This window comes from Peromyscus californicus, unplaced genomic scaffold (assembly GCF_007827085.1).
Source record: "Peromyscus californicus insignis strain IS unplaced genomic scaffold, ASM782708v3 Scaffold_4__1_contigs__length_199733344, whole genome shotgun sequence".
NCBI classification, from domain to species: domain Eukaryota; kingdom Metazoa; phylum Chordata; class Mammalia; order Rodentia; family Cricetidae; genus Peromyscus; species Peromyscus californicus.
The window spans coordinates 56906524-56926869 of record NW_026294562.1 but is presented as its reverse complement, the minus strand read 5'-3'; the positions used below and the strand labels follow the sequence as shown (position 1 = coordinate 56926869).

At 52.6% G+C, this 20346-nt stretch overlaps 1 protein-coding gene across 1 annotated transcript; it reads left to right on the top strand.

Annotated features, from left to right (window-relative positions):
• Positions 1–13559: 13559 nt before the first annotated feature.
• On the top strand, positions 13560–19874 carry LOC128094929 (aldehyde dehydrogenase family 3 member B3). The gene is made up of 9 exons (XM_052713538.1): positions 13560–13721; positions 14156–14266; positions 14492–14612; positions 14729–14814; positions 14928–15009; positions 15498–15884; positions 16233–16399; positions 17672–17771; positions 18969–19874. Exons 1-9 carry the CDS (start codon positions 13560–13562, stop codon positions 19151–19153), a joined length of 1401 nt encoding a protein of 466 aa, XP_052569498.1. The 3' UTR covers positions 19154–19874.
• The last annotated feature ends 472 nt before the right edge of the window (positions 19875–20346 follow it).

Here is a 20346-nt window from a genome sequence, read left to right as displayed (position 1 = left end):
AGAGCAGGACCTGAGTCTAGATAGCAGGACAGGAGCTAGAGACCACTCTCCTTCCAGCCCACCCATCACCCACCCACCCCAACGCATAAGCCTGGCCTTTTCCCTCCAGAAGTGTGTTTACCCATGGTGCTCAGGGGCTGTCTTATTACGGCACCTGGATACACTTGGTCACGGCCCTTTCTTTGACAGCCTCAGTCAGGATGCCCAGGCCCTGTGCATGGTCCTTTCTTCACCCCCTCACTCTCTCCATCAGAGAACACTGAGACCCATTGTGAAGAGCCCTGAGTGGCTGGGTAAGGACAAAGGAGCCATGGGAGAGTCACCGGGGCCTCTGTTGTCTTATGACAGTCCCTCAGCTGGGGCCATGCCTTTTCCTCTCCATACAGACTCCTGTTCTACCTCACAGCTCCACACCAAGCTTTCATGGGACCTCCTACCCTACCCCAGGCTTCTGTCTCCCCTCCTCTCCATCTCCTTTAGCCTCTAGTCATGCCTGAACCAGACTCTGTGACCTTGGAAGGGGTCACCCATCTGAGCCCTAGGTTACTTCTTGTGGAATGTGTCTGCACTGAGAAGTGTACACCCCAGAAGCCCCACAGTCCAGGTCCTAGAGGAAACTCTGAGGCATGGCAGGAGACGGTTAAATTTTCTAAGGTTTTGGGGAAAGCAGTCTGCTCCCATACATACTCAGTGACAAGCAGACCAGAAACAGTCACACTGTGTGGCAGGCAAGCTTGGCAACAAGCCTGGGCTCTGTCTGTCCGTGAGTTCAGTCCAGGTGTGGTCTTCCAGCACTCAGGAAGCTGAGGTAGAAGGATTGCTGTGGGCTTGAGGCCAGTCAGAGCTACACAGCAAGCTCAAAGCCTCATCTACTCAGCTACAAGATAAATCTGAAGCTAACGTGGGCTACACCATGAAACTGTCTTCAGACAGACATAAACAATAACCCCCTAAACCAAACAGCAGACAGACACCCTGTGAAGGCAGGTGTGGTGATGGCCTGGGGGCAAGATTCCAGCCTCTTCAGTCACAGTCGGGGATGACCTGGACAGTGAGTGTACATACACAGACACACCCAATTCTTACAGAACTGTGAGGGCATGCACCTGTAATCATAATGTTTGGGAGGCTGAGGCAGAAGGATTGAGGTCAGCCTGGGCTACTTGGTGAGACTGTCTCAAAACTCTAAGAAAGGGGATGGGAGGAAGATCTGTTCAGATCAGGCTAGTGTCATTATCTCAAAGAGCTACTTTTAATATTTTTTAATTTTGGGGGGGTCTTTTTGAGACAGGGTTTCTCTGTGTAGCTTTGGCTATCCTGGAACTTGCTCTGTAGACCAAAGACCAGGCTGGCCTCGAACTCAGAGTTCCACCTGCCTCTGCCTCCCAAGTGCTGGGATAAAAGGTGTGCGCCACTACCACCTGGCCTAAGATTTTATTTCTAAGTATGTGTGTGTGAGTGAATCTGTGGGGGTTATATGCATGTGAGTGCAATGCCTGTTGAGGCCAGAAGAGCTGGAGTTAATAGGTAATTGTGAGCTATCCACAACTCAGGTCCTCTAAAAGAACAAGAAATGCTCTTAACCACAGAGCCATCTTTCCCACCCCTCAGCCCCATTCTTTATATTTTAAACACCTAAATATTGCTTGCATAAGGCATAAAGGAAAATGATTGAATAACAATAAATTCACAAAGTTCAGTGGTTCCGATGATGACAGTTTGCCGGATAATCCTGCCTACCTTGGTAGCCTGGCTGAGGGGAATGCAGGTTCTTTTATTCCAGTTTTAATTACGAATATTAACTCATATCACACAGCACACAATAACTATATCTACACATATGTGCACACACGAGTTTATGAATGAATAAAAGTTAAAGAGGCTACAGCAGCATTTAGAAGTGGGCTGACATGATCACAACTAATGTATTGATAAAATGAGAGGAAGCCGGATTTGGTGTCGCACGCCTTTAATCCCAGCGCTCACAGGGCAGAAGCAGAGGATCTCTGTAAATCTGAGGCCAGCCTGGTTTACTTAGTGTCCTAGTTAGGGTTACTCTTGCTGGGAGGAAAGGGTTTATTTGGCTTATACCTCCATATCACTGTTCATCATGGAAGGAAGTCAGGACAGGAACTCAAGCAGGGCAGGAACCTGGAGGCAGGAACTGATGCAGAGGCCATGGAGGGGTGCTGCTTACTGGCTTGCTCAGCCTGCTTTCTTATAGAACCCAGAACCACCAGCCTAGGGATGGCCACACCCACAATGGGCTGGGACCTCCTCCATTAATCACTAATTAAGAAGATGGGGCTGGAGAGATGGCTCAGACGTTAAGAGCACCGACTGTTCTTCCAGAGGTCCTGAGTTCAATTCCCAGCAACCACATGGTGGCCCACAACCATCTGTAATGAGATCTGGCACCCCTCTTCTGTATACATAATAAATAAATCTTTAAAAAAAAAAAAAAGAAAAAAGAAAAAAAAAGAAGATGCCTTACAGCTGGATTTTTTTTTCATTTTTCTTTATTAAGAAAAAGCGAGATCCAGGAAAGGCACAAAGCTACACAGAGAAACCCTGTCTCGAAAAAGAAAAAAAAGAAAAAGAAAAATTTCTACTCACTTCACATACCACCCACAGATTCTCCCTTATCCCTCCTCCCACCCCCCAGCCCTCTCTCCCAAGCCACCCCGCATCCCCACATCCCCAAAGCCGAGGTCTCCTATGGGGAGTCAGCAGACCCCAGCACACTGAGCCTAGGCAGGTCCAAGCCCCTTCCCACTGCACTAAGGCTGTGCAAAGCGTCACACCACAGGCACTGGATTCCCAGAAGCCTGCCCATGCACCAGGGACAGATCCCAATCCCCCTGCCTGGGTGTCCCCCAAACAGTTTGAGCCAAACAACCGTCTTCCATATCCAGAGGGCCTAGTCCAGTCCCATGGGGGCTCCACAGCCACCAGTCCACAGTTCATGGGCTTCCACTAGTGTGGCCGGTCATCTCTGCACGTCCTCCCATCCTGATCTCGACATCCCTCGTCTGCAGAATCCTTCCTCTCTCGCATCAATTGGATTCCCGGAGCTCAGCCTGGTGCCTGGCCGTGGATCTACAGCTGGATCTTGTGGAGGCATGTTCTCAAGTGAGGCTCCCTCCTTTCAGATGACTCTAGCTTGTGTCAAGTTGACAAAACTAGCCAGCACACATAGTGAGTTCCGAGCCAGGCAGGGCTCCACACTGAGACCCTGTCTTAAAAGAATGAGGAGAGAAGCTATTGCTGTAAAATCAGACCACGAGAGAGTCGGGGCAGAGAGCGAAGTCGTAGCCAGCCGCAGAGACAGAAGCTCCAGAGCAGGATGGGCAGGCCCAGCTCCAAAGGTCAATCAGGTGGACATAGCCATTGAGTAGGCCTTGTCAACAGAGGAGGACGGGGTCAAGTGGAAGCCCCAGCACAATTGGGAGTTCTCTGTGGTCCATCCTTGCTACACACCCTGGGTGTCAGCTTGGTGGGGCGGACCCATGACTGCTGTTGTGTCCAGCGTCTATCACTTTATGGGATCCAGGCAAGGGAGTTCCGCCCTTTCCTTGGTCTGGTTTGTCTGGTAAGCTCTTGGGTTTGTTTTGACTAACGTGATGTTAACATGCCATGTGTCCACAGTCTAAATTCACACTGATAAATGTATGGGGCAATACCCTTCCTACTTTTAGTAATAAGTCACTTATCACTTATCTAGGTGCTGTGTAGGTGGTGCTGGACAGCTGGTGGTATTTGCGGATCCACCTTGGTGAGCAGTCATGCTCCACCCTTGAAACGGAGTAGGGAAGTGTTTGTAGAATTCAGTCTTTCGGGCACAGCGTGGCTGAAAAGCCAGTCTACACGATATGAACTGACAGAACAGACTCATCTCAGCATGAACCTCTAGAGGACATTTTTATATTTAAACCATAATAGACGGAGAGATTGAGGCACTGGGCCTTCTGGGGGGAGTTGAATCAGTAGCTGAGAAGGGAACCTGAGATCTGTTACTGGATCCTTAGAAAGGCCACCTGGTTGGAACAATGTCCCCTGCCCCTTTTCTTTTTTTTTTTTTTTTTTTGAGTTGAGGATAGAACCCAGGGCCTGAGCTAAATCCCCAACCCTTTTTTTGGTTTTTTTTTTTTTTTTTTTTTTGGTTTTTCGAGACAGGGTTTCTCTGTGTAGCTTTGCGCCTTTCCTGGAACTCACTTGGTAGTCCAGGCTGGCCTCGAACTCACAGAGATCCGCCTGGCTCTGCCTCCCGAGTGCTGGGATTAAAGGCGTGCGCCACCACCGCCCGGCTTTTTTTTGGTTTTTTGAGACAGGGTTTCTCTGTGTATCTTTGTGCTTTTCCTGGATCTCGCTCTGTAGACCAGGCTGGCCTCGAACTCACAAAGATCCACCTGCCTCTGCCTCCCAAGTGCTGGAATTAAAGGCGTGTGTCACCACCGCCTGTCTCCCACCCCTTTTCAAGATGGTCTCGTGTAGCCCAGGCTGGTCTGGAACTCACTATGTAGCCAAGGATGACCTTGAACTCCTGACTCTACTGTCTTGCCCTCGAAAATGCTGAGGTAATAGGGGTGTGCAAATAGACCCAGTTTACAGTGGCAGTTTTAAAATCTATCCAGAGCTCATAATCATCCAGGGACTGGTGAAAAATGCATATGCTGGCCCCTCTCTGGGAATTCCAAGGTGTGAGAGGCCAAAGGGTCCCGGATTCAACCCACTGAGTCCTAGATAGGAGCCAGAGGCCTGGAGGCATGGGCACCACTGTTTTTCTCTCCCCGAGAAGGCTCCCTGACCTGGGCACTAGACTGTGCCCCTTCCTCCTCCCTCAGACATAGGCCCACCCCCTCTCTCGGGCCTCACACTTCCCCCGGCTCACTGAAAACACTGGATCTGACTGTAGACATTTGTTTCTTACAGGTCTGGTGTACTGCTGGGCTGTTCCAGGTGAGCACCAGCTTCCCGGATGGTGGACTCCCAACACTCTCCTGTCCTCACCCAGGGAGACGGACACAGTGGCATCAAGCCCTCTAGTGTCTCTTCCTTTTTTTCTCTTCCTTCCTTCCTTTCCTTTTGTGTATATGTGTGTGCATGTGGGTGTGGATGTGTGTGTGCATGCCTGTTTGCATGTGGGTGTGTATGTGAGTGTGCATGTGTGTGTATGCATGTGGGTGTGCATAGAGGCCGGGAATAATTTCAGCTGATATTCTTCAGGAGCCGTCTGCCATATTTAATGAGACAAGGGTCTCTCACTGGACTGGAATTCACCAGACTGGCTGGTCAGTGAGCCCCAGACATTCTCCCACCTCTGCCCCACCACAGCTCTGGGTTTACAAGCATGCAACACCACACCTAGCTTTCTACATGGGTTCTGGGGCGGGAACCAGGTCCTCCAGCTTACTGGTCAGGCGCTTTATCAATGGAGATGTCTCCCAGCCCTTTGTCTTCCTTTTCATATAAATGCATCCAACAGACCTGCCCTATCTTCATGATCTAATCTAACCATCCCTGCAAGGGCCCACCCCCAAATCCTGTCACACTGAGGCTTAGGGCTTTAATATATAAACTTGGGGGATACCATTTAGCTCATAGCCACATGTCAGATCTCACTGGAGTGTCATGGCTGACTGCTCATCTGTGTTAACAGGCTACATCCACCGGGTGGTTGGTCACTTGATGTCGAAGTCCCCAGAGGAGAGCTAACCTGCCCCACCTCTCCATCCTACAAGTTCCAAATTCATTCTCATGCTCACCCCCTGCAGTAATGTCTTCCTGAGCATGGGGACACCCCACCTCACCCCACATAGTACCAGCCACCGTCTGCATCCCTTCAGCCACACAAGTCTGTGGAAGAAGCATGGAGGTTGGGGTTCTCCACAGGGTGTGAGGTGACCTTCGGGGGACATCTTGCAATGGGTGGATATAGTCTTGGTTTCACAACTGGAGGGTGTTATGTGCCCAGCTGTCACCTCTGCACATGCAGATGACAGAGCAGGAGCCACACCCTGCAGCCTGCTGAGACCACAGCTTTCCAACTGCATGAACCTGCTGGGTCAGAACATGACTGTCACCAAGGGCCAGACGCTACAGATGTCCCCCTGACCTTCTCCAAGTGGCAACCTCCAGCTCTGGCCTATTTACCTTCATTGCCTCGGGCGTGTCCAGCTCTGTCCATTTCAACCAGCAGTATCCCTGGCTGCCTGTTTTCTATACTCCTTCTCCAGAGAAGGCATTGTCCAAGACAGGTTGGAGGCCCCACAGCTGGCTTCGGCCTGAGCCCCCAACTTATACTTCAGGCAGATGTTCTATGTCCCACTGGGCACCACTTGCTGACCCTCTATCCAGACAGGACTCAGGGTCTCCACCTCCCAGGGCACAAAACCTGAGTCCTAAGAAGCAACTTTCAGTCTATCTACAGCCTGAGCAGAAACCTGGTCGGCCCCCCAATTTCTCCCTTCCCTTTGTCCCCAAACCCTGGCACCTAATCCAGGACAGTCCTTGAAGTTCTTCCAGGAAGGCATTCAATTTCCTTTTAGATCAGGTCATGTGATGTAGCCCAGGATAGCCTTCCACTCACCATCCTCCTGCCTCAGCCTTTGGAGGGCTGGGATTACAGATGTGTTGCCCCAGGACCAGCCCATCCAAAGCCACTGAAACTCCCCTAGTGACCCTGTTTGAAGTCCCCACAGCCATAACTGAGGTCTCTGACCAATCCTAACCCCATCTATCTAGCAGACAAGGCATTGCCGGCTGTCCCCTGCCTCCTGCCTGAACCTCTGCTGTGTCTTACTGATGGCCTGGGGTGGCTCTTCTTCCTTCTCCGGTTCTCTGCCTCTCTCCTGTTTGACTGTCAGCCTCCCCTCTGCACGGGCATGTCAAGGTGGGGTAAGGCGGCCTCCCCTCTGCACGGGCATGTCAAGGTGGGGTAAGGCGGCCTCCCCTCTGCATGGGCATGTCAAGGCAGGGGTAAGGCAGCCTCCCCTCTGCATGGGCATGTCAAGGCAGAGTAAGGCAGCCTCCCCTCTGCATGGGCATGTCAAGGTGGGGTAAAGCAGCCTCCCCTCTGCATTGGCATGTCAAGGCAGGGGTAAGGCGGCTCAGCAGGTGCTTATCTGCTACGGGCATCTGGGTATGTTTTCTGAGAGCAGGGGTGACAAAGTAGTGGCATTTGATCCCCATGGTAGGCAGATAATAGTTCCTGGAAACAATACCTCCTAACTCAAGGGACCTGCGAAGGTGACGCTGTGGGAGAAAAGGTCTTTCTTTTCTTTTTTAAATGTGTATTGATTAATGTTCTTTTTTTTTTCTTTATGTGTATTGGTGTTTGACCTGCATGTCTTTGTGAGGGAGTTGGATCCACTGGAACTTGAGTTACAGACAGTTGTGAGTTGCCATGTGGGTGCTGGGAATTGAACCCGGGTCCTCTGGAAGAGCAGCCAATGCTCTTAACTGCTGAGCCATCTCTGAGAAAAGGGTCTTTCCAGGTGTGATGAAGTTAAGGATCTTGGCAAGAGGGTCATTCAGGTAGGTGATAACTTGAGTCACAGGTATCCTCATAAGAGAGAGGCAGGTGGGCTTGGGATGTAGCTCAGGGGTGGCACACACGCTGAGCATGCAGGAGGCCCTGGGTTCCATTCCCAGCACTGTGACGAGTGGGGATGGGGACAGTAGATGAGTTCTGAGACAAAAGTCATGTAAAGCCAGAGGCAGAGATTGAAGTGATGAGACCATGAGCCAAGGGTTGCTGGTAGTCACCCGAAGCTAGAAGAGACAGAGGCAGTCTTGAGAAGCCCTGCATGGGAACTGGGTGCCATCTAATCTCAATGCCTGGCAGTACTTCTCCTCTTCTTCTTCTTCTTCTTCTTCTTCTTCTTCTTCTTCTTCTTCTTCTTCTTCTTCTTCTTCTTCTTCTCCTTCTTCTTCTCTCTCTCCCTTCCTTTCTCTCTTTTTAAATTTTGAGACAAGGTTTTACTCTGTAGCCCTGACTAAACTAGAACTCTGTGTGGACCAGCCTGTCCTGGAACTCATGGCAACCCTCCTGGCTCAGCTGCATGAGGACTGGAGCTACACATATCAGCCACCATACTTGGCTCAGTTGTGGACTTCTGTCTTCAGTGTTGTGAGAGAACACAGCCCTGCTCTCACCCACCTGGAGTCACTTGTCACAGCAGCCCCAGGACAGGACAGAGCAGGGTCCAGGAAGCTCCTTAACGATTTCATTTCACACTCTGCCCACTGCTCTTGGGATCTGGGATATTTTATTCACAGGCTATGTGGGTTCCTCCATGGTTTAGTTTTCTTGAAATGGCAGCTCTCCTGAGTTAGGATTCACACAGCCTGTAGCCTGCACACTGTATGGCTTCACAACTGGGCATGGGAAATCATCTCTGGGACCCTCCTGATGCTCTTAGGCAAGGCCACCCCTGAGACACCATCCTCTGACCCCCTGGATCGCACTGTGCTCCCTTCCTGGATCCACATTGGGCATTTAGCTCTAAAACTAGCAAAGATTCAGGGGTCAGGGGTTTGTAGTGTGCTGTGGCTCCCCCTGACTCAGATCCAACCACAAGGAAGGGTTATGGCAGACACCTGCTGGCCCAGAGACACCCTCTCTGCAACCCTGAACTGGGGGTGTATTGATGCCTGGGTCAGGGAGGGTGGGGACAGGGTGTGGCCATCAGTGAGAGACAGCAGCAGGGCCTGAGCTCAGTCTCCTGCTTCTCAGACCCTAGGAGGTCCTCAGTGAGTGTTCACAGAAACACTGGAAGCCACCAGTACCGCAGCCCCAGAAACCCTGACTTGTGCCAGAAGCTGAGATGGTGTCTTCTCACTCCCAGGACAGTCTCAAAACAATCACAATTACACTCAGGATAAATAACCCAGCTTGGTGCCACACAGAAAATGGGAAATACAGATATGAGTGACATCCACCTTGGTGTGCTCCCTCCCCTCACCGGCAGTCTCCTCTACCACTGGCAGGGCCCTTTCCTCTGCCCGCTGTGTGCCATGGTCACAGGTGGAAATGAAGGTGCCTCAATTATGCAGGGACACCCTGCTTGTGCATGTGTGTGAGGGTGGGGATGATATTGAGCTTGTGAGGGCTTCCTGGAGGAGGTAGGGTAGCATTGCTGGTAGAGCTCTGGTGAGGTTAGTCCTGGGACCCCCCCCCCCCCAGGGGGGGACTTTTCTCCTTCCAGCTAGCTTCCTGCCTGCCCCTCACAACTCGGTAGCCCAGACAGCAGCCTGCAGGTCCTGTCACTCCAGTTCCCCTCAGTGGAACCAGGAAGGAATTCTGATTGGGAGGGCGTAGGGTTTAAAGGCAGCTGCCCAACCAAGATAGAATCACTGTGCTATCTGGCGTGGGCGCAGGAGTGTGGTCCAGGAGCACTTGGAGGGATTGGCAGCAGCAGAGGCAGGAGCCAGAAGGGTAGCAGAGGAGCTGCGCATCTGGAGCCAGAATGTCCACCAAAGGCAAATACCCAGAAGGCGAGCAGAGGTAGGTGAACCTTCTGGCAGAGGACCCCAGGGCCACAGATTGGGACCAGTGGCTGATGGAAATGGGATGTCTCAGTCACAGAGATGGGCAGGACCAGGAGTCCAGGGGTTGAGACCACCAACCCAGCGGTGGCCCAGCGGGCTCAGGGCAGAGGTGTGGCCTTCTTCTTCCTTGCCCTGAGCCTCACATCCCTGTGACAGACAGGTTCCCTGGGGTAGGAACAAAACCCCGTCTTTCCTGGAGGAGTTCCAGGCTGTGTGGGCAGATGGGATCCTGGCAGGATGCTAGAGCTGGGAACAGGTTGTTAGGAAGAAGGGGCCTTCTTGGGAGATGAGTCCAGAGCTGAGTTTATGGTTCTGTGTTTAAAAGGGCCACATATTTATTTTGTTTTAGGGACACAGTGGCACAAACCTGTAATCCTAGCTCTCTAGAGACTAAGGCAGGAGTCTGAACTCAAGGACTGGGCTATGTAAAAAAAAAAAAAAAAAAAAATATGTATCAAAGATGAAGAGACAGAGGGAGAGGGAAGGAGGGAGGGAGGGCAGGCTGGGATTACAGATGTGTTTCCCCAGGACCGGCCCATCCAAAGCCACTGAAACTCCCCTAGTGACCCTGTTTGAAGTCCCCACAGCCGTGACTGAGGTCTCTGCCCAATCCTAACCCCATCTATCTAGCAGACAAGGCATTGCCGGCTGTCCCCTGCCTCCTGCTGAACCTCTGCTGTGTTTTACTGATGGCCTGGGGCAGCTCTTCTTCCTTCTCAGGTTCTCTGCCTCTCTCCCATTTGACTGTCAGCCTCCCCTCTGCACGGGCATGTCAAGGTGGGGTAAGGCGGCCTCCCCTCTGCACGGGCATGTCAATAAACAGAGTACTTGCCTGGTGTGCAAGAAGCCCTGGGTTTCAGCCCCTAGCACCATGTAAATGGAACATGGTGACACATGCCAATCATCCTAGCACTTGAGAGGAGGTGGAGGCAGATGGAGTGAGGTGATCAAGGTCATTCCTGGCTGCATAGCAAGTTTGAAATCAGCCCAGGCAGCATAAGATTCTGTCTCAAAAAAAGAGCCAGCGGTGGAGGATGTTCCTGTGTTTCTGGAACTGTTGTATTCTTTTAATTTTTTTACATTTATTTAGCGTGTGTGCATGTGCACACCAGCAATAATATGTAAGTGCAGTAGCATGACTGTGGAGGGCAGAGATCAGAGCACAGTTTGCCTGAGTTATTCTCTTCTTTGACCATGTGGGTTCCAGGTCATCAGACTGAGTGGCCAGTGCTCCTTTCTGAGACATCTCACCAACCTGAAGAATTACATTCTTATTATAGAAAATCTTGAAGTTACAGAAAGGTGTTTATGATAAAAGGTGTGCTCCTAGCACTTAGGAGCAGAGACAGGAGGATTGCCACAAGTTTGAGGCTACATAGAGAGGAGCAGGCAGTTAAGGCTGCAGTGAGACCTGTCTCTAAACACAGACCCACATGGGGCTGGAGAGATGATTCGGTGGAGAAGGAAGGGCTTACCACACAAGTGTGAAGGTCAGAGATCAGAGTTCAGATCCCCTGTCCTCAAGAAAAAGCTGAATGGCGCAGCAGCCCACGGGTTAACCCAGAGCTCAGAAGTCAGAGAAAACGGGCCCCTGGGCCAGGTGAACTAGCTAGACTAGCCAAATTAGTGAGCTCTGGAGCAGTGAGAGACCTGTCTACAGCAATAGAGGAGAGCCACAGGAGACGGCGCTCAGGGCCAGCCTGTAGTCTCCACATAGCTGCATGAGCACCTGCACATACACACCTACATTTGAACACATACACACACCATGGGTTGCACATTGGCACATGATCATAATGTTGGTGAGAGGAGAGGCCTGTGGGGCCCAAAAGACCTATTGTTTAGCAGCCACTGTGAGTAAGACACATCAACTGGCCTCTTGAAGCCTCAGTTTCTTCATCCTTACAATGGGGTAGCAGTATCTGCCAGGCTTAAACATCACTCCTCCTTCCATCTTTACCCAGCTTTGTATTTGATGTCCACAGACTCTACCACAGCTCCCTGTTAGAGGTCCCATCACAACAACTGCCCCGCTGCATCTCATTGCTCAAAATCTGCACCACAAGGCCTTTGCAGCGGCTGCCTCACATCCACAAAGCCCAGTGTCCCTGTGTCTCCCCTGCAGGGAGAGCCGGGCTGATGACTCTCTGGCCCTGCCTCCAGAGGTGTCTGTGTGTGCTGATCCCGAATAATTGCAGTCTCGTGCCACATCACTGACATGTCAGTCAGAACGGACAACAGTAATCCTCCAGATTATAACCAAGCTGAGGGAAGTAGGCTGCCTCACACTAAGGAGCCCTGGGGGCCTCAGCACATCCCAGGTTCAGCCCCATGAAGGCAGTAGGAAGCCATGGACAATGTTAGAGCAAGGCCAGTGTGACCAGGAGCTCATGGAGCCCAGGCAGAGGGAGCACTGGTGAAGGCTGGTGACGTGGGCCCCCACAAGGAGCTCTCAGGAAGAGACCTGGAATGCTCTAGGGCCTAGCATCTAGACCAACCATGTCAGCCGTCCAGGAGTGGGGAACTGAGCATCCCCAGCCAGGCCCAGCTCCTCCAGGGAGCCCCTCCAGGGAATGGCCCTAGTCCTCCTGGGAAGGGGTCTAGGTGGGGGCTCCCCTAGGCCTGGCTGTAAGGAAGGAGGGTTTGGGTCCACATCCAGGCCTGGCAGGAGTTGAGCCTGCTCAGGGACAGTCCTCAACAACGCTGCTGTGAGCTGCCTCCTGCTGCCGGCCCCAGGGGAAGGGGATATGAATGTGGAAGCCTCAGCCAGGAAATCAGCAGCACTGTCCTGGGGAGGAGGGCAAGTCTGTACTCTCCTGTCTCCCCACATTCCTCAGCTGGGACAGCCCCTCAGAGCCTGCAGTGGCTGCTCGACTTTGCCTCTTGTTCTTTGGAACAGTCTCTGTCCTGAGTGTTCTGTCCACAGGGGGGCGCTGTCCTGAGAGTTCTGTCCACAGGGGGCGCTGTCCTGAGAGTTCTGTCCACAGGGGGCGCTGTCCTGAGAGTTCTGTCCACAGGGGGCACTGTCCTGAGAGTTCTGTCCGCAGGGGGCGCTGTCCTGAGAGTTCTGCCCACAGTAGACAGTTTCCTGAGTGCCCTATCCATTGTGTGTGTGTGTCGGGGGTTGAGGAGCTCTCCTGAGAGCTCTGTCCACAGGGGGCGCTATCCTGAGAGGACATGACTGGAGACGCCAGCAAGTGCCTATGCTGTCCCTGTAGGAGCTCTGCTCCCAAGGGCACTGTTTTGAGAGCTGTCCACTGTGGGGCACTGTCTGACATGAACTCTGTTCACAGGGAGTGCTGTTGCAGGAGCTCTGTTTGAAGGGGTGTGGTGGCATTAGGTGAACCTCCAAGGGCCATGAGCAGGTTCCAGCATGGGCAGCTCCTGTCTACACAGATGCATAGCATACATCTGTATTCATTCAGGTCATCACAAAAAACCAACAATGGTACACACACACACACACACACACACACACACACACACACACACACACGTGCGCGCGCTCATACACACAAAGACACTTATCCACAGATTCAGAATAGACACTTGTTCAGACACATGAAGACACATGGGCACAGGCACTCATTTGCACATGGACACACAGAGATAGATGTAAAATGACATCCAGCCTTGAAAGTTGGCTCACGTCTGTAACTTCAGCTCTGTAGAAAGCAGGAGCAGGAATATCAGGAGTTCACAGGTCACTCCTAGCTATATAATAATTTGGAGGCCATCATGAAGTACATGAGACCTTGTCTCAAAAGCGGCAACCAACAATTCAACAACAAAAACAACAATAAAACAATCTCTGTCTTCACCAGCATTCAGAAGTGCTCGGCACCACTGCAACGCCCGGCCTGGGGGGAGGGGGGGGTGTCATAGGAGGGAGGAGGCACCCATGGAAGACCACAAGCTTCTGGAGTGGCCCAAATCACTGGTAACTGGAACGTGTCTTAAAGATGGAGACAGTCCCAGCCGCCCAGTTAACTGCCCTGTGTTGCAGGATGGACCCCTTCGAGGAAAAGCTGCGGAGGCTTAGGGATTCCTTCAACACAGGGAAGACAAAGTCAGCCAAGTTCAGGACGGAACAGCTACTGAGCCTGGGCCACTTCCTGCAGGACAACAAGAAGCAGCTGCATGATGCCCTGACTGGAGACCTGGGCAAGGTGCTGGGGTGGGGGGCGCACAGAGGTGCCCATGTGTCCTTCCCAGCCTGGGCCACATCCTTTCTGAGACCTTGAGTCCCTAAAGAGAGTCACACCTTGCAATGTGATTGGCTGTGTGCCCAAACTGTATCCTGAATATCCATTCCACGCCTTGTATGCAGAATGCAATGTTAACCCAGGAACACACAGAGCCCCTCTGAGAGGCCAGCAGGATGGCTGTTCTCAGGTCACAAATAGGGAAACTGAGACACTCAGGTTAAGTCTCTTGCCTAAAATTACAAGATCAGGCAGTGGCGGGTCAGAATCTTGGGTCCCACGGGAACACCATGCTGTCCTTACACTGCATACATTTATATGCTCAAGGAAACCACCTCACGCCCTTTCCAAATGGTAGACCCCAGCCCAGCCTTGAACCTGATCTCCCCACCCCACAGTCAGCCTTCGAGTCAGACATGAGTGAGATCATCCTGTGCCAGAATGAGGTGGACCTGGCCCTCAAGAACCTGCAGACCTGGATGAAGGATGAGTCTGTGTCCACCAACTTGGTGAGCCCTGTAGGCTGGGTGATGGTAGGTGGAGGTGGCAGTGGGGTGGCAGAGCACAGGGCAGCCTGCCCCAGGCCCCCTCCTGCCCTAGAGACCAAAGTAAGCCAGTCTTTTCATTGGGGACCCCGTCAGCCAGGGAGGTGAGGACCCATGTGCAGGGGGAGCAGGCGGGGACAGGGGGAGACTGTTCCTCACTTGACACCTGACTGTCATCCTGCATCCTAGCTCACAAAACTGAGCTCAGCCTTCATCCGGAAGGAGCCCTTTGGCCTGGTGCTTATCATGGCACCCTGGAATTATCCTTTGAACTTGATGATCGTGCCCCTAGTGGGGGCCATTGCTGCAGGTGAGTGGGGTTTTGGGGCCCCCTAGTCTGAGGGTCCTTCCCAAAGAGGGCATCCAGAGTTCCCTGGGGGGTGCAGGCACCATCTCCCTCCTCTACTTCCCCATTGACTCCTGCAGGGAACTGCGTGGTGCTGAAGCCATCAGAGATAAGCAAGAACACAGAGAAGGTGCTGGCCGAGCTGCTGCCCCAGTATCTGGACCAGGTGGGCATGGCTCTGCCTGTCAGCACCCGGCATCCCCACACCCGTGTCCCGGCCAGTGGGGAAGTCCCTGCTGTCCTCAGGCCGGCCTCCTGAGCTGTCACCCTGCCTTGCAGAGCTGCTTTGCTGTGGTGCTGGGTGGGCCCGAGGAGACCGGGCAGCTGCTGAAACATAAATTTGACTATATCTTCTTCACGGGTAAGGATGGCCCTGGCCAGGATCCTGGGGATAGGGGGCAGCAGAGAATACAGTGTGAAGGCATTGAAACATAAGGCCATAGGCCAGGGTAGGGAGCCAATCAAGAGGTGGAGGTGGGGCTGGAGAGATGGCTCAGAGGTTAAAAGCACTGACTGCTCTTCTAGAGGTCCTGAGTTCAATTCCCAGCAACCACATGGTGGCTCACAACCAACTGTAATGAGATCTGGTGCCCTCTTCTGGACTGCTGTCATACATGCTGTATAGATAATAATAAATAAATCTTTAAAAAAAAAAAAAAAAGAGGTGGAGGTGTCCCTGAGGTCCAGTCCAGGCCCTCTGAGAATCTTGGAGATTGGATCCTGGGTGGTCAGGATAGGTGGAACAGCCCAGAACTTGGGCTGGGAAAGGTTTCTGTGGAGAGAGGAGGCCAAAATTTATGCCTAGACCAGTTTGCCAGGTGAAGTAGTGTCTCTTGACCATATCCTCAGGAAGCTCTCGGGTAGGCAAGATCGTGATGGCCGCTGCTGCCAAACACCTGACGCCCATCACCCTGGAGCTGGGGGGTAAGAACCCCTGCTATGTGGATGACGACTGTGACCCTCAGACCGTAGCCAACCGTGTGGCCTGGTTCCGCTACTTCAATGCTGGCCAGACCTGTGTGGCCCCCGATTACATCCTGTGTAGCCAGGAGATGCAGGAGCGGCTGGTGCCGGCCCTGCAGAATGCCATCACACGTTTCTATGGAGACAACCCACAGACCTCCCCCAACCTGGGCAGAATCATCAACCAGAAACACTTCAAGCGTCTCCAGGGATTGCTGGGCTGTGGCCGCGTGGCCATTGGTGGCCAGAGCGATGAGGGAGAACGCTACATTGGTGAGTCTTCTGCGCCCATCACTGGCACACAGCCCGCCTGGGCTGAGGCTCTTCTCCGCTGGAGGAGCCCGTTCTGGATCTCAAGTCTGATCCTGCAACTGAATTCTAGTTTCTGGTGCTAGGAGTCCCAACACTGTGGTTCTTGGCCTGTGACTCTTCAATGCTAAACTGCTGTCCCACAGCTCAACCCCCCTGAGCTACAACTTTATGCTATTGCCCCAAATCCCATAAGGCCAGAGTCCCAGACACTAAGCCTGGAGTTCTCAGAGCCCAGGCTCTGTCCCTGTCAGAGCCCCTGTTTCTCAGAGTGTCCTGCCTATGGAGAGGCTGTCTCCTCTGTGTCTGCAGCACCCACAGTGTTAGTGGACGTGCAGGAGACAGAGCCTGTGATGCAGGAGGAGATCTTCGGGCCCATCCTGCCCCTAGTGACTGTGAGGAGCCTGGATGGTGCCATTGACTTCATTAACAGGCGGGAGAAGCCACTGGCGCTGTATGCCTTCTCCAACAGCTGCCAGGTGCGTGCGGTCTCCAGGAGTGGACTATGGGAGCGGTGGCAGCAGAGAGCACAGGCCCTCTAGACAGTGACAGAATTTCAGGGATGGTGGCTTCTTAGGCTCTATCCCTGCCCTCCCTCCCAGAAGGCACTGAGGTCCCCCTCCACCACATCCTATCCAGATTACACATATTCTCCTAGGCACCACCACCTCTGGCTGAACCAAGAGTCTCTTTTTTTTTTTTTTTTTTGAGACAAGGTCTCAAGTAGCCCTGGCCTCATACTTCTTATCTAGCTGAGATGGCTTCAAACTCCTGATTTTCCTGCCTTCCCATCAGTAGTTCTGGGGTAACAAGGGGTACACACTGTGCCTCGTTGAAGGTGGTCTGAGGAATCAAACTTAAGGCCTCATACATGTTAAGCAAACACTGCCGACTGAGCTCCATCCTCCAGCCCTCAACGTTGGTTTCGTAAATACACTTTTATTTGAGAACACATTTATGGAAAAACCACAGAGGCAGTAGACTCTAAGCTGGCCTCTGGGGAGGTATGTGGTACTGCAGCTCTTCAAAGAATGCTGACCACTAGGCTACTGCAGATATGTTCTAGACCCTGGGAGAAAGAATTGTCTCCTGAGCCATTTATCTGACTGGATGTGTGTGTATACATTTGTGTATGTGTGCATACATGTGTGTGTACGTGTGTGTACATGTGTGTATATGTGTGTATACATGTGTATGTGTGTACATGTGTGTACGTGTGTACATGTGTTTACATGTGTGTATACATGTGTGTGTTGTGTATACATGTATGTATGTGTGTATACATGTGTGTATGTGTGTATACATGTGTACACATGCTGTTTGCTTTGTTTTATGAGGCAAGCTCTTGTAAAGCAGGCCAGGGTTCTGTTTCCTATGTTGCTGAGAATGACCTTGAACTCCTGGAGCCAATCTCAGGCTGCTAAGCCCAAACCTGAAGTTAGTGGCCCAAACTCGCCTCACAAAGCCCCCCACTTCTTTCACCACAAGACTCAGCAGCCACCTCAAGTCCCTCCACTGGGATTACCATGACGACCTTACCTCACTACGTCCCCATTCTGACTACCTCTAGCCTCATGCTGCCCCCTTGGGGTTCTGTCCCAGCACCTGCCAGGGCCACATACAGGCAGACGCACCGGGAACATGTCCACAGCATCGGAGTCTGTGAGTCTGTCCAGACTCACCTTGGACCTCAGATCCTTACTGAAACAAATTATAAGCAGGTATTTTACAAGTTCTTCTTTCTCTCCCAGGTGATTAAACAGGTCCTGGCGCGGACCAGCAGCGGGGGCTTCTGCGGGAACGATGGCTTCATGCACATGACCCTGTCCAGCCTTCCTTTTGGAGGAGTGGGTAGGTGGCAGCAGAGCTCTGCCCTCCTGGGCTGCTTCACGGCTGCATCCCCACCCCACTGCTCCAGCACACTAACTGCAGAACATGCAGCCCACTCTCGGTGCAGCGGACACGAGAGGAAGTCCCTCTCCACAGTCCGTGTCCATCTATACTGCCTCCCACCTCCCTCCAGCTGTGGGGGATCTTCCAGAGGTGCTTGCCACTTGCATGTGTGGGCGAGGATCCGAGAGGCCATTTGGTGGGTTTTAAGAAAACACACCTGAGGCTGTCAGCCATTAAGCGCTTTGCTGTTCATCAGGAAACATTTGTCGTCAGCCACCCATCCCCCACATAACTGTGGGTGTTTTCACTCAACTATGAGGCTACCTGTTTGCCCCTTCTGCCTTCCCTCATCCATGTGAACCAAGCCCTGGGCACCACGGCTTCCAGGAGGCCTGGGATGTGGAGATGCATGCCCCACATGCATGTGTGACCTTGGTAGCCCCTTTCCCTCTGAACCCACTTCATTATTGAAAGGGTATCCTGGTCCCTCCACCTGGTGAGTCTCAGGAGTGGAATGAATGGCAGATGGCTCTGGCTCTCCTGGTCTCTCTAGAGGACCCTCTCCCTTCTCTTTCCCTCAGTTCTGTCTGCAATGGCAGCCATTCGGCTTGACCCTAACATGTCACCCACCTCTGAGGCTCCCTGAACTGTTCCCAAGCCCGAGTCCTTTTGGCCCACCCACTATTCCTCTGGTAGACCTCACCACCCTCTAGCCTCATTCACTCCAGAAATCCCAGCTCCACGGACTTCCCTGGCTGGGTCTCTGTCCCTTTCCAGACACTGGGAACTCCATGGGGCTGAAGATTCACTTCCTTTCTTCACCCTAGGAGGAGGGTGTCACTGTCCCAGAAGAGGAGCCTGAGGCAAAGTCACTTTCTCAAGGTGGCATAGCTATTCAGGGCAAAGCTGGGATCCACCCCCACTCCCACCCTGGCAACTTAGCCTCAGGATACAACCCATTGGCCACTGTCCAACTGTCCTGTATCGGCACCTGGTGCCCAGCAGGCTCAGGGCTCGGCCTTTCACTTGCTTTGTGTAGCCCAGTGGACAAATGGGGAAACAGAGGCTCAGACAGCCCCTGTCAGAGCCAGGTCTGTGTGATATCTCTTCAGCTGGCCACTGAAGGCTTGACCCTTTGTTCCATGCTGCCCACAGGATCGAGCGGGATGGGCAGGTACCATGGCAAGTTCTCCTTCGACACCTTTTCCAACCAGCGTGCCTGTCTGCTGAGCAGCCCCGGGATGGAAAAGCTTAATGACCTCCGATACCCTCCTTACAGTCCCCGTAACCAGCAGTTGCTGAAATGGGCCCTGGGCTCCCAGAGCTGCACCCTTCTATGAGCACCACCCTGACTCCCCCCTGCTCCCCAGCCCCTGACCTACCTGAGCTTTCAGCTGCTCCCACATCCCCAGTGGTTCCCGAAAGGCAGGTGTCTGCCTGTGAACACCCCACTTCTGGAACTTTTTCTGAACAGACCTGCAGCCAGGCAGGACCTCCAGGTGGCTGGTCCAATCCCTTCCCAGAGCACAGCCCCCTCAGCAGCCTCCTGACCCTCTGTTTAGACAGGTCTGCTGACAGAGAAGCCCCCTCCCCAAGGCTGGGCAGATCTGTGACTGAGGAGGACTTCCTTTGTCAGATCATAGACAGGGTCCCAAAAGACAGAGCAGTGGCTCACAGCTCCATCCACACCCGGAGGGTGGCTTTGTCCCATCTGAAGTGACATGATCTTGAACCCAGGTCAGATTAATTGGTGAGTCTTTCTGAAGTTTGTTCATTAGTTACTCTCCTGTTGCTTCCATCAAAGGACCTGACATGGGCAAGTTCAAGGGGGAAAGACTCTCGTAGCTCATGGTCAGAGGGTTCACTGTCGTGAAGTGTCGTGGCACGGGTGTTAATATTCTGATCTCGCCCTTTGGGGCTGCCCTGTGTCCTGATGTAGAAGCTTCTTTTTAAGGAAAAAAAATCTGTCCCTTGCTCTCCTTCCACTTTTCCTCCCATGAGGTGTGCACCTCTCTCTCTCTCTCTCTCTCTCTCTCTCTCTCTCTCTCTCTCTCTCTCTCTGTGTCTCTCTGTCTCTCTCTCTCTGTCTCTCTCTCTTTCTGTCTCTCTGCCTCTTCATCTCTCTATTATAATAAACTCTCCATGTGGATGCACTGTCCGGGTTGTGTATTACTGGCAGCTGCCTCGCCGCCAAGCATACATGGCGTGCATCTGCCCAGCCTACTGCTACATCTGCCCAGCATGTTTCCCTGCACACATGAGATACCCTTCACGGTCTCCCTACATAATAAATAAATCATAACATTGGCACCCAGCATTGCCAGGCAATCCCACTCGGAGATCTTGGGACCCTGTACCACCCACCATTTTTCCGGCTGGAGGACTGCGGGAAACTCTTCACCCTATCAGATTAGTAAGATTCTTCCCTTCCCTTTCGGCCATTTCCCCACCACTGAGGATTCACCCATCTCTCTTGATTGTGGCGCTGGTACCGCTTGTCTTTCGGGCTCTAAGCCCCTCAGGCCTATGTCCT